General features: G+C 51.9%; 1 protein-coding gene across 1 annotated transcript in view; it reads right to left on the bottom strand.

Moving 5' to 3' along the window:
* ADAMTS16 (ADAM metallopeptidase with thrombospondin type 1 motif 16) overlaps positions 1 to 12812 on the bottom strand; it is a 166622-nt gene that overhangs the window by 51205 nt on the left and 102605 nt on the right. The window contains exon 17 of the mRNA XM_047766755.1: positions 12322 to 12460. Coding sequence (XP_047622711.1) covers positions 12322 to 12460 — 139 coding nt within the window. The remainder of the gene's footprint in view (positions 1 to 12321; positions 12461 to 12812) is intronic.

Genomic DNA, 12812 nt, shown 5'->3' with positions numbered 1-12812 from the left:
GTTAAACACTAGAGACATTCCCATTAAGGTCGGGAATAAGAAAAACAAGTGTTATCACTCTAGTTAAGTTCATTTTGGAGATACTGGCTCACACACACAGCTAGACAAGATAATAGAATAAGAGATAGGAACATTATCGTGGGGGAGAAACTTGAGATGAGATAAAAAGAGTAAGAGATAAGAACATTAGAGCAGGGAGAAACTTCAGATGGTATGGACACATCCTAGAAAACTCAAGAGAATGGACACGAGGATGAGCCTGCCGACGGCTGGAAGAGGGAGAAGGAGCTAGAGAGGGATGACCACAGACTCTTGGGTAACTAGGAAAACAAGCATGAACATAGGTTGACTCTAGAAAGACCAGAGATATCTTTGAAGCAGAAAGGAAACAATGCCTGCTGCTGGGATGGGAAGAATTGGCTCCTATGGGAGAGCAGCCTAGCACCAGCGTGAGGCAGAGCACAGAGATGGGTACTGAAGGACAGTCGTGCGTGGTGCTGATGGGAACGAGCTTAGGGAAGCCAGCTCTCCGGGGAAGGATCCAGAGACAGGGCTGCTGGGTTTGGGGTACACCTGCATTGAAGGAAGCGGAGGGCAGAACCGGGACAAGAATGTGCTTAGAAAGGAAGGGGCCAAATGGGCCATTCAGACGTAGATCAAGGGCAGAGATGTTTGAAGGAATGGCTGGAGCTGTGATGAGGGCTGGGGGGAGGCGGGGAGGTGGGGACTGAGAAAGGGTCGGTGGGGGGGCCAGAGCTGGAAGAGGTTTCAGAAATGAAAGGGACCGTGAGGCAGAAAGGATAAGCAGCAGGTGGCTGCTGGTTGGGAACGGAGCAGAAGTGAAGGTGACGCTCACGGAAGGTTCAGCGCTGAGAGTCTCGACGCATAAGGAAAGAGGGGAGCGTGAAGAAAGAGTTCGCTTTAAGACGGAGGAGGTCTGAGCCTGCTCGGGAGAGGAGGAAGAACGACACTGCAAGAGGAAAGGGGATGTTGCGGTGAGACCTCCGGGTCACGGGCGTTCCTGTCTCTTACTCTTTGATTCTGTCTAGTTAGGGAACGAGAAGCATCTTCCTGGGGCGAAAGTCACAGAAGGAAGGAGCAGCAGCGAATCTGCTCTGGGTTGGCGGGCGGGCGCTGGTGTAGACATCGGGCGTAAACCTCTGCTTGAGGATGGACGCCGCATTCACGTGTGTGCGGAAGCCCGTGGAACCCCTTACAGCCGGCGTCCTTAAGGCCTCTGGCTTCCCAGTTGCGACAGTTCGAGTGTCGCCTGGAATCGTTCCTCTACAAAGATCAGTAGGGCTCCGTTCTGTTAGCAGGAACAGCTTCCCTCCTTTTTCACAAAGTGACCATATGATCAAAATCACGGGGGGCGGGGAGGGGGGGCTGCTGACAGGCCCCCGACTTGCATCCTGGGTGTTTTCCAGGCAAGCTCTTGCCTTCAGTTCTCCCACCCACATCCGCTAAACCTGTCTTAACTCACCTTCCAAAGAGCACAAAGCCTGGACCTTTGGCCATCACGATCCCTGGTGGGAAATCTCCTGACTGACATGTAAAAATTAACTGCAGGAGTTCCCGGCATGGCTCAGCGGAAACGAATCTGACTAGTATCCATGAGGACGCAGGTTCAATCCCTGCCCTCGCTCAGTGCATTAAGGATCTCGCGTGGCTGTAAGCTGTGGTGTAGGTCCCAGGTGCAGCTCAGATCCCCTGTTGCTGTGGCTGTGGTGTAGGCTGGCAGCTGTAGCTCCGATTGGACCCCTAGCCTGGGAAGCTCCTTATGACACAGGTGAGGCCCTAAAAAGCCAAAAATAAATAAATAAATGAAATAAAAAGTAAGTGCAGTATCCAGTGAAGTTACTGCTGTTCTTTTAGAACTAGTTCTTTCCTGGGAAGTGGTCTTCCCTGGGGTCCCGGCATACCAGGAACTCCAGAGGTACCCCGGGGGCTGCCTGGGTCACTAGGTAGGACACTAGATTAGCCAGTGGGTTTTGCATACAATGTGGCAAAGTCCCCTTGTGGCAGAAACACAACTGCAAGTGAGTCCTCCAATCAAGCAAGCTCTCAATGCAGACCCAGTCCTGTCCCTAGGGTTCTGATTCAGGAGGCCCTGGGTGGGACCAAGAACCTGCCTTTCTAACAAGTTCTCAGGTGGTGTAGACGACGCTGGCCTGCTTCAGACAAGGCCCACGGCATCGAGGTTACTTTTCCATAGGATTTTGCCTAGAGTGATTTTAAACTGGTTGGCACCTGAGGTTTGTGAAAGCAAAATCAGAATCTTTACAAGTCCCTGTCTCACCTCTCACGCTCCTGTTTGAACTCCGTGTCCATAAGCAAAAAAACGGGTGTGTGTGTGTCTGGGGGGGTGGGCGGGCAGGATGTCCAAACCTACTTGTGGGTAGAGTTTTCCCAAGAGAAGAGGTCTTGGTCTTTTAGAAGTTACCCTTTCTAAGTACGCTCCAAAAAGCGGAGCCATAATTTGTCCTTTCTAGGGAAATGCTTTGAGCATAAGGAAGGATTCACCCTTTCAGTTCATTTTGTGTGAAAATGAATAAACAGAAACCTCATTTGAAATGGCACCAGGAGGCCAGAAGGGGGAGCTCTCAAGCCCTTCCTCCCGATGCCAACTGCATTACAAAGAGAGGTGCCTTGCCTCTCTTATTACTTTACCACCTGCAGAAGGGGAGAGTTTCTCTTCGCTTGGCAACAGCCCAGCCAATGAGAAACCGTCACAGCTCAGCCAATGAAAAGTCACTATACTTCACACTCCCAGTTTCCTCCAATGGACTTTTGTTTTCTATTCAATAACCCATTCCGACTCCGCCCTTCCCCTCTACCAAAGAAGGTTCCTCTCCTTGGTCTCTGGGCTCCCCCGTGTTTTGACTTAGGTCGCATGTCCAGAGATGCACTTCTTTGCTGTTCCCTGATAAACCCATGTTTCTGGTGAAATAACTGGGCTGTTCTGCTGTTTTAGGTAGATGAGAATGGTAATCATTCTTGAATGCATATGCTCAAGAAAGCAAACTTCCACTTTTTTTCTTTTTGGTCTTTTGTCCTATTAGGGCTGCACCCTCGAAACAGGTTCCCAGGCTAGGGCGTCTAATCAGAGCTGTAGCCGCCAGCCCATGCTAGAGCCACAGCAACGCGGGATCCAAGCCGTGTCTGCGACCTACACCACAGCTCTGGATCCTTAATCCACTGAGCAAGGCCAGGGATCGAACCGGCAACCTCATGGTTCCTAGTCACATTCGTTTCCGCTGCGCCACGACGGGAACTCTGCGAACTTCCACATTTAAAATGAGCTATTGACTGAATACATATAGAGGATATCTTTGCAAACGAAGGATACAAAGAATGTGATAATATGGAAAAGCTTATTGTTAAGGAACTTCGAAAAGAGGGCACACACATGGGAGGCGCGTTCGAGGGAGAGATGGGACAGGATTTGTTGAAATGTCTGCAGCGACTCTGGGCCAGAGGAAGATTTGTCTTCCCTATTTTCTACTTTCATGACATTTGGTTTTGTTGTTGTTTTGGGTTTTTTTTTTTTTGCCTTTTAGGGCTGCAAGTGTGGCATATGGAAGTTGCCAGGCTGAGTCAGAGCTGCAGCCGGCCTACACCACACCCACAGCAACACCAGATCCAAGCCGCATCTGTGACCTACCCCACAGCTGACAGCAACGCCAGATCCTTAACCCACTAAGCGAGGCCAGGGATTGAATTTACATTCTCATGGATACTAGTTGGGTTCATTATCACTTAGCCACAATGGGAATTCCCTGCTTATGACATTCTTAAAAAAAATAATTCTGGGACCTAGAGACTCCAGCCTTCGTGAAAAATGCACATCCCTTCTTGCTGACATCCTGGGCAGTCTTTTCTCATCCTAAGGCAGTGAGGGATGGGGCATGAGGCTCACCCGACCTCCTCTCACCCGACATCCTCTCGGCCTGCAGCCCATCTGCTCACCTGCTCTGGCCTCTCCTTCTCCTTCCTGCTCTTTGCCCCTAGAAGACTCAGCACTGACAGCCTAAGAGATGCACCAGGGAGGGAGGTGCTGGGAGCACGGGGAGCTGATGTTCTGGTTTCTATTTTGATTTACTTTGTAATTGCTGATGGACACAGAGAATCCAACCCGGAAGCATGTCAGGGCCCCATAAAGCACACACCCCCACCCCACGCACACACTGAAGAAGCAGAAAGGGCTCTGGGTCTGCCCAGATTCCCTCCTCGGCAGCGGGCAGCGTGGACGCAGATGCTGCATGAGGGCCCTGCCCCATGGACTGTGCCCAGACACTCGCACCCGAGCCTTAGGGGGCGTCCCAGGGGTCACAGGGCCGGGCTGCTGGGGAAGGCTTTGGGTCATGCTGTGAGAAACCAACTTCCATGGTTACTCCAGGGCCGCTGAGAATCCCACAAGGGCCGAAGGTCTTTGCTTTGCTCGAGAACCTGAAATTCTGTACCCATAGGTTTGGCCAAGAATGTCTGCATTTGTTTCATTTCCCTGATTTGTCCCTTAATTTTAGTATTGCTCCTATCAGATCAAGCCTCCCTTACAAATTCCCTCCACATCCTCTCTCAAAACTCCTGCTTTTCTGTCGTCTGTTCATTACGCTGTGTTTATATCTATATTCCAACCATCCAGTAACCTCATCTGAAGGAAAAAAATGGTAAACTAAACATTAAGCAAAAAAAAAAAAATGGCCCTCGTATTTGTCTGCAGTGTCTTTGCTTTTGTTGCAAAGGGTTTTGTTGGGTTCTGACTTTTTTTCACCCTCTGCATGTAATTTGTACACTCAAGACCTTGGGTTCTGCATTTATCTGGACCTACCGTTCTCAGTTCTTGGGTCAGGGCAGGTTACACGCTGGTACATGACCAAGAATAGATGCAAAGATGGCAGCTGAGGTGCGAAAGGGGAAAACAGGAGTTCCCATCATGGCTCCGTGGTTAACGAATCCGACCAGGAACGACGACGTTGCGGGTTCGATCCCTGGCCTCACTTCGTGGGTTAAGGATCCAGCGTTGCTGTGAGCTGTGGTGTAGGTCGGCAGCTGTAGCTCTAACTGGACTCCTAGCCTGGGAACCTCCATATGATGCAGGTGTGGCCCTGGAAAAGCCAAAAAAACAAGGGGGTGGGGAAACAAACCCCCCACACATCAGCTGTCAGAACACCAGTGGAATAACAATCTGGGTGGTAGAGTTCCTGTTGTGGCTCACTGGGTGAAGAACCCCACTCGCATCCATGAGGATGCAGGTTCCATCCTTGGCCTCGCTCAGTGGGTTAAGGATCTGGTGTTGCCACAAGCTGTGGCGTAGGCTGCAGACGCAGCTCGGATCTGGTGTTGCTGTGGCTGTGGTATAGCCAACAGCTGCAGCTCTAATTCGACCCCTAGCCCGGGAACTTGCATATGTCTTGGGTGTGGCCCTAAAAAAACAAAAAGGAGACAATCTGGGGCTCTCAACTTGGGGCAAAGGCTCTGCAAGGTCAGGAGGCCTGGGCTACTGAAGGGGACAGGACCACAGGCTGCCCTGTCACACCCTGGCTGGGTCTGCACTCCACGTGGTGACTGAGTCTGCCCAGGAAAGGCACCCTCCATCCATGAGGCTGTGGGATCCTTACAGGACCGCTAACCCCCTCCTCTTTAAATGCTGCGTGAGGGAAGCGGATTCACTTGCTACCCACACTGCAGCTCCCCTGAAGTGCCTCCAGGATGCAGGCTTCCCTCCACTGCTCCTGAGCTGCCCCTGAGTCCTTGCCACTGGTCATTGTCACATCCTGGTGGAGAAGGGCCATCATGCTTTGTCCGAATTCCATGTGGCTACAAGCCTGCACACCCCGTGGGCACAGACATGCACAGACATGCCGCATGCACCTCTCCAAGTGCACACGTGATCTTGAAGACAGCTGCACACAATCCAAAACAGCGAGAAAGGGGTTCGTCACCCCTGCCTGGAGCCACGAGAACAGTGTCATTTTATTCCCCTCTGGCTTTAAGAGTTTACTAACCTAAACGGTCCAGTTTCTGAAGCAAAGCTCTAACATCAACAGAAAAGAAGAGAAGCTGACATTCACTTGGCCAGACTAAGCGTTAGAGCCTTCAGGGTGGCGGGTAGTTGCGCATCCTTCACGGAACCCTGCTGATGACTTTATCATCCTCACTTTGCAGACAGGCTCACCGAGGCATGAAAGGCTTAAGGAGCTCCTAAGGTCACAAGTCTGAAAGAGACGGCGCCAGGACACGATCCCTGACCCTCTGGCCCAGACCCCACCTTGCCTGTTCTAGCCCTGGCATGATGGGTCGCCTTCTGGCCTGGACTTTCTAGCCAACCTAACATGCACGTGTGGACACTGTAACCTCTTGTTCGAGTTTTGTTTGAGAAGGAAAGGGATTCAGGACATTTTTCTATTTCAGAACTCTTCACATCCTGGGGACCATTTCTCAAGCTCTGTTTTGATGGGAGCGAGGGGAAGGCGGGAGGCAGGGAACTTGAATTTTGAGCCATGGAAGCCCCTTTCAGGGGCCGCTTCCCGCCACACATCCAGGAGCAGAAGGCCTCGAGGCACAAGGCAGCCCTGGGGAAGCCACCATGGAGGGTGACAGCGGGCAGACCATTTCTGTATGTAGAATTTTGCATATTCGTGAATCCCAAAGTGGTTGAGATCCTGCGTTCATCCATCCAACAAATACACACTCAGTCCCTGGGATGTGTGCCACACACTGAGGACACGGCAGCCAATAACAAACAGCAAACTTCGCCAACCAACCGCTGCCCCAGACCATCCCAGCACTGTCCCAGAACCCAACCCAGAGAGGACGCGGCGACGTGCACACACACCAGGCACAACAGGGCCGTGGAGGCAAATCCAGGCTAGGAGCGAGAGAGGGATGCTGCTTTGGGGTGGCGGGGACCGCAGCCTGCTGCGTGCTGTCAAGACCCCCGAGGGCTGACTGCTGGTGAGCAGAGCACAGCAAAGGCTCCCTAGAGGTGCAGGGGACACTGGCTGACGAAAAGCCCTTCCTCAGACCCGGGAAACGTTCGGGACACTGGGAAAGCTTATAGAAATGAAACCGGGGCAGAAAAGAATCGAAGCAAAGAAAGGGGAAAAGAATCCAGGTGTTGGAAGGATGAGCTGTGAGGACGCGTGGTACGATTCTTTCCCCTGGAGGAGTCCGTGCAGGGGCCCCATCCTGGGCTTTCTGAACAGACTGACTTGGGAGCCCACACAAAAGGTGTCCTTTCACTCATACCTTTGCCACTGGCCCCCATCTCTGCATTTTCCCAAGGAGAAATGCACTGGATGTTTCAGTGCCTTTCCACCGAGGTTAAGTCAGATGAGAATGACGTGCTGAAGCCAAGGCAGGGCGTCGGGTCAGCATTCTTACCAGCCTTGGGCTGGGCCCACAGGCTGGGCTTCTCAGGCTGCAGGTGTCCGCCCTCCATCACTGACCCACATGGATGCATGCATGAAACTTTGCAAGGTACGGGCTCGCTGGGTGGACCACCGGTGCCCAAATCCTACACTATTAAAATGGACATGGCCAGGCTCAACTGCACATTCTCTTAACTGTAGGGGGTCCTTAGCGACATAAGAGGAGATGGCAGATGTCGCCATCCCAGGAGGAAGCCCCCCGGGCATCGACGTAGACCTTGAGCAGGTTGGGAGGTAATTTTCCACGGATCTGAGGACCCTGGGAAACGCTCCCGGCTCTGGATGGCAGGTCAAGTCAGAGCGTTTCCCCAAAGCAAGATTCTCATGGGGATGTCGCCTGGGGACACGAGGCATCGTGCTTTATCCCACACTGAAATGGTCAGGGATCCAAAAACTCAGTAGTGCGCTGAGGGCTGATGAATTTGGAATTCAAAGCGGTTGGTTGGTGGTAGGGATGCTAGAGATTTTAATTTACAATTAACTTCCCAATTAAAAAAAATAACAGAGAAGCGAAGCCCTTAAATGTTTCTTTGTTTTCTTGCATCTAAAGAGGCTGGGAAAATAAAAAAAAGATGCAGATAGCCACAGGCCCACTCATATTTAGGGTTTTCCGGTTCAGTTTTACAGTAGGTTTTAGATAATTATGTTTTCTGATGCGTTTCCTGTGGAACCAGGTCTCCCCAGCCACTGAGCTGAACTTTTACAAAGACTCAGGTACCATGTCTACGAGTGAGAGCACATCTGTAAAGCAACTTCTCAACCGTGCTCACGATCTCTCAACTGTGCATCAGAAAGAAAAATCACACAGTTCCCAGGAATGTTAGAAATGAAGCTGGCCCATCTAAAATGATCCATAGTAATAGATACAACAGGAGAAGCATATAAGAGTCCGAGAATAAAGTAGAGAGGCAGAGAGAATAATCCTTTAACCGGGAAGAGCCCAACGCTGACCCCCGGCCGTGGAAGGTGCTGAGTAAAATAAGTGATGTGCTCAGGCTCAGTCTTGCTCTTTTTACAGAAACCAGCTCTGGCCAGCTCTTGGGGAATCATTTTCAAATCTTCCTATGTTGCCAAAGTCTCTGGATGAGGAATATTCCGTCGCAAAGATTGCGATCTCGAGGTTTGCAGTAACTCTAATGAGAGAATGAATTCCAGCTGTTGCTGTAAGCCTTCCCCTCCTTTTGCAAAGGAAGAGAAACTAATCATTTAAGCAAAATGACACAGAAAACTGGAAAATATTCCAGAAACAGAGCATGTGTTTTCTTGAGACGCGTGCTCCATCTCTCAAGCAAATGACAGACACTGACGCTTGTGCACTGAAGGACCCTGAACGCGGAGGACGGAGGACAACTCCAGGAAAGCGGAGTGGGTCCTTAACCCACTGAGCCACAGCGGGAACTCCTCAAGGCTTTTTCCTATAAAGTACCAATGACTTCTTTCATCATCCAATCCAGAGACACAGGGAGTTAAACAAAGGTTCCTATATTTGCCCCACGTGGTTTAAAGAAGTTTGAGGCTCCAGATTGAAACCCACAAACATCTTCTGACCGAACAGTGACTGACTGACTGACTGACTGAATGAATGAATGAATGGTTCCATATCAGCAAAGCAAGGGCTGGGCTGTTAATGTATAATTTTGTCCCATGTTCTAAACCGAACCACTAAACGATTTTAAAGTTTAAGTCTGCAGATGGAAATATCTATAGACGGTGATGAGGGCGTTCCTGGAAAAGTATGAGGAGAACTTGATTTACGAGGCAGTTTTAAGATTTGTCTGTCTGAGGATCTCTCTGTGACTGGGATAGACATTGCCACTTGAAAGGACATTGGACAGACACTGCGTGATGGACGCTGGAGAGAATAAACACCACCACGAGCCACGTCTGAAGAAGCCTTTTCAACGCAGAGGCAAATCAGAGGTTTGTAATTCATTACTACCTTTTTTTTTTTTTGTCCTTTTAGGGCTGCACCGGTGGCATATGGAAGCTCCCAGGCTAGGGGTCGAATCGGAGCTGTAGTTGCTGGTCTACACCTCAGCCACAGCAATGTGGGATCCAAGCCGCATCTGCGACCTACACCACAGCGCACGGCAATGCCGGGTCCTTAACGCACTGAGCGAGGCCAGGGGTTGAACCTGAGTCCTCGTGGATACTAGCTGAATTCATACCACTGAGCCATCATGGGAATTCCTAGAGGGCTTTATGATTTAATGGTTATTTTGATCCAACACTATTGGATCATCCTAAGTAGGCACAGCTAAAACCCAGCAGATCCAGTGTGGGCTATGGAGGCCTAGGGGATGGTTACAAGACGGGGAGGAAGACAGTAAGGATGAGAGATTAATTTTCCCAGGTCCCAGGCCGAGGTGCCCACGAGCGTGGTTCTGTTCTACTTTGTTGCCGAGTGGCCTGAAAGGACAGCTCACGGGTGCCCGTCACCAGGCAGGATGCCCACAGGCTTCTCAGCTGCCGTTAGAGCCATTTACCTGCTCTCCGCCTGTGCAGATGGGGATTTTATTTTTCCTTAGAAAGCACTGTCGGCATTTAAATATGATTTAAATGTTTTATTCTTAGTTTACAATGGGAGGAGTTAACGTGCTGAGTACACAGAGTTCACTTTTCAGATTTTTTTTCTATATCTTTTCCTTCATTTTCTACGTCTTATTTACTTAGAGCAACTACTAAAAAGGCCTCGAGTCACTTTCTGTCTTCCTTATGCACCCGTTATATCCTTTCTTTGTTTAATGTTCATGTGTATATCACCGGCTGTTACTCAACTACATATGCTGTCTAAACTAATTTCTTAATTATTAAAACCTGGAATACACAAAGCTGAAATCTATTCATCCATATGGAAACCTGCCCTTTTTTTTTTCTTGGTCTTTTTTAGGGCTGCATCTGCAGCATATGGAGGTTCCCAGGCCAGGGGTCTAATCGGAGCTGTAGCCGCCGGCCCATGCCAGAGCAACAGCAATGCCAGATCTGAGCTGCACCTGCGACCTACACCACAGCTCATGGCAACACTAGATCCTTAACCCACTGAGCGAGGCCAGGGAGCAAACCCAAAACCTCATGGATCCTAGTCAGATTTGTTTCTGCCGTGCCACGACGGGAACTCGAAACTTGCCTATTTTTAAAATATCAGACAGAACTTAGTATTCTGTTTCTAAATTTGCAAGGATTCCACCCTTTACCAGATAGTTCTTAATGGCTCAAGCTAAAAGTATTCCTCTAGTGAACTAGCTCCATCAATTTAGTTATAGGCTTAAAATTCTCCTGGTATTAAGACGACAAAGCTGTCTATTATCATACGAAATTCTTATTTTTGACAGGTTTCTTGTCATTTTCACAGCGACTTTCATAAAATTCTTATACTTTCTGAATGAATTTAAGTTTATGACCTTAGAGCAAATTTCTGTCCAATAAATTTTTTGAACAAGACCATTTGATACCCATCACTTTATATCACTATAGTTTCCATGAAGTTTCTACTTCTCATCATCAACATGAAACATATAATAATTTGAATGATGCTCATTGGGATAATCACTAATAACAAAATAACCCATCAGAAATCTTCAACTCGATGAAGAGCAGACATCCGTTCACTAAACCACCTCCTTAAGATCACACGCTTACACAGATGAATGAGAGAGGGTGGCTCAGGCTTTCGAGTGACCTTCTGCAGCACGGCTCTCTGCGCTGCCTCTGGAAAGACTACGGTCCCTGCGGGTAGAAGCCCTGGGCTTCCCAGATGGACCGGATGAGAACTTTGGCAGAGCGGTGGGGGCCAGGGCAGAGGGATGGGGGCCAGGGCGGAGCGGTGGGGACCAGGGCAGAGGGATGGGGACCAGGGCGGAGGGATGGGGACCAGGGCGGAGCGGTGGGGACCAGGGCGGAGCGGTGGGGGCCAGGGCACAGTGATGGGGGGCCAGGGCAGAGGGATGGGGGCCAGGGCGGAGGGATGGGGGCCAGGGCGGAGCGGTGGGGACCAGGGCGGAGCGATGGGGACCAGGGCGGAGCGGTGGGGACCAGGGCGGAGCGGTGGGGGCCAGGGCGGAGCGGTGGGGGCCAGGGCGGAGCGGTGGGGGCCAGGGCGGAGCGATGGGGGCCAGGGCGGAGGGATGGGGGCCAGGGCGGAGGGATGGGGGCCAGGGCGGAGCGGTGGGGACCAGGGCGGAGCGGTGGGGGCCAGGGCGGAGCGGTGGGGACCAGGGCGGAGCGGTGGGGACCAGGGCGGAGTGGTGGGGACCAGGGCAGAGCGATGGGGACCAGGGCAGAGCGATGGGGCCAGGGCAGAGCGGTGGGGGCCAGGGCAGAGGGATGGGGACCAGGGCGGAGCGATGGGGGGCCAGGGCAGAGCGGTGGGGGCCAGGGCAGAGGGATGGGGACCAGGGCGGAGCGATGGGGGCCAGGGCGGAGCGGTGGGGACCAGGGCGGAGCGGTGGGGACCAGGGCAGAGGGATGGGGACCAGGGCAGAGCGATGGGGCCAGGGCAGAGCGGTGGGGGCCAGGGCAGAGCGGTGGGGACCAGGGCGGAGCGATGGGGGCCAGGGCGGAGCGGTGGGGACCAGGGCGGAGCGATGGGGGCCAGGGCAGAGGGATGGGGACCAGGGCAGAGCGATGGGGCCAGGGCAGAGCGGTGGGGGCCAGGGCAGAGGGATGGGGACCAGGGCGGAGCGGTGGGGGCCAGGGCGGAGCGGTGGGGGCCAGGGCGGAGCGATGGGGACCAGGGCGGAGCGGTGGGGATGAGGGTAGTGTGATGAGGACCGGTCCAGGGTGATGAGGACCAGGGAAATGTGATGAAGCCCAGGCGAGTGTGCCCCACGGCCTGAAGGTGCCCCCCGCCCCGTGCCCATCGCCAGGAGAGCTGTGGGAAGTGACCTACCCCCCCCGCAGGAGACGGAGCACTCCGAGCGGATGGTGGCCCATGTGTAGCTGGGCTGGGCACGGAGCTTCTTCTCACTCCCCAGCCTCGGCACCGAGTACTCCCAGGCAATGCCGGGGTTCCTCCCCTGGAACAGCAGCTGCAACATCGGAAAAGGGAGAAGTGAAACGAGCCCAAGTGGATCCAGTACATAGAAGCTAATGTGTTTATTTGTTTTAAACTACTTGAAACATGAGTATTAGCAACAGAGATTATGATGATAAAACAAGCACGGTCCACCCTTCAAAATTTACATTCACTTTCTAAATGGAAATGAACTAGACTCAAGGACATGCACAAAAATATATAGACGCTTGTCTCTTTTGCCTTCCATTTCGTGTTTCCTCCCTAGCCTTCAATGGAACAAGGGCCTTTGCGTCTTTCCCTCAGTGTTTGTTTGTTTGTTTTGTCTTTTGCCTTTTTCTCAGGCCACTCCCGCGGCATATGGAGGT

This window comes from Phacochoerus africanus, chromosome 1 (assembly GCF_016906955.1).
Source record: "Phacochoerus africanus isolate WHEZ1 chromosome 1, ROS_Pafr_v1, whole genome shotgun sequence".
Lineage (NCBI taxonomy): Eukaryota > Metazoa > Chordata > Mammalia > Artiodactyla > Suidae > Phacochoerus > Phacochoerus africanus.
The sequence above is the reverse complement of the archived record's forward strand: the minus strand, read 5'-3'. Positions and strand labels throughout refer to the sequence as shown.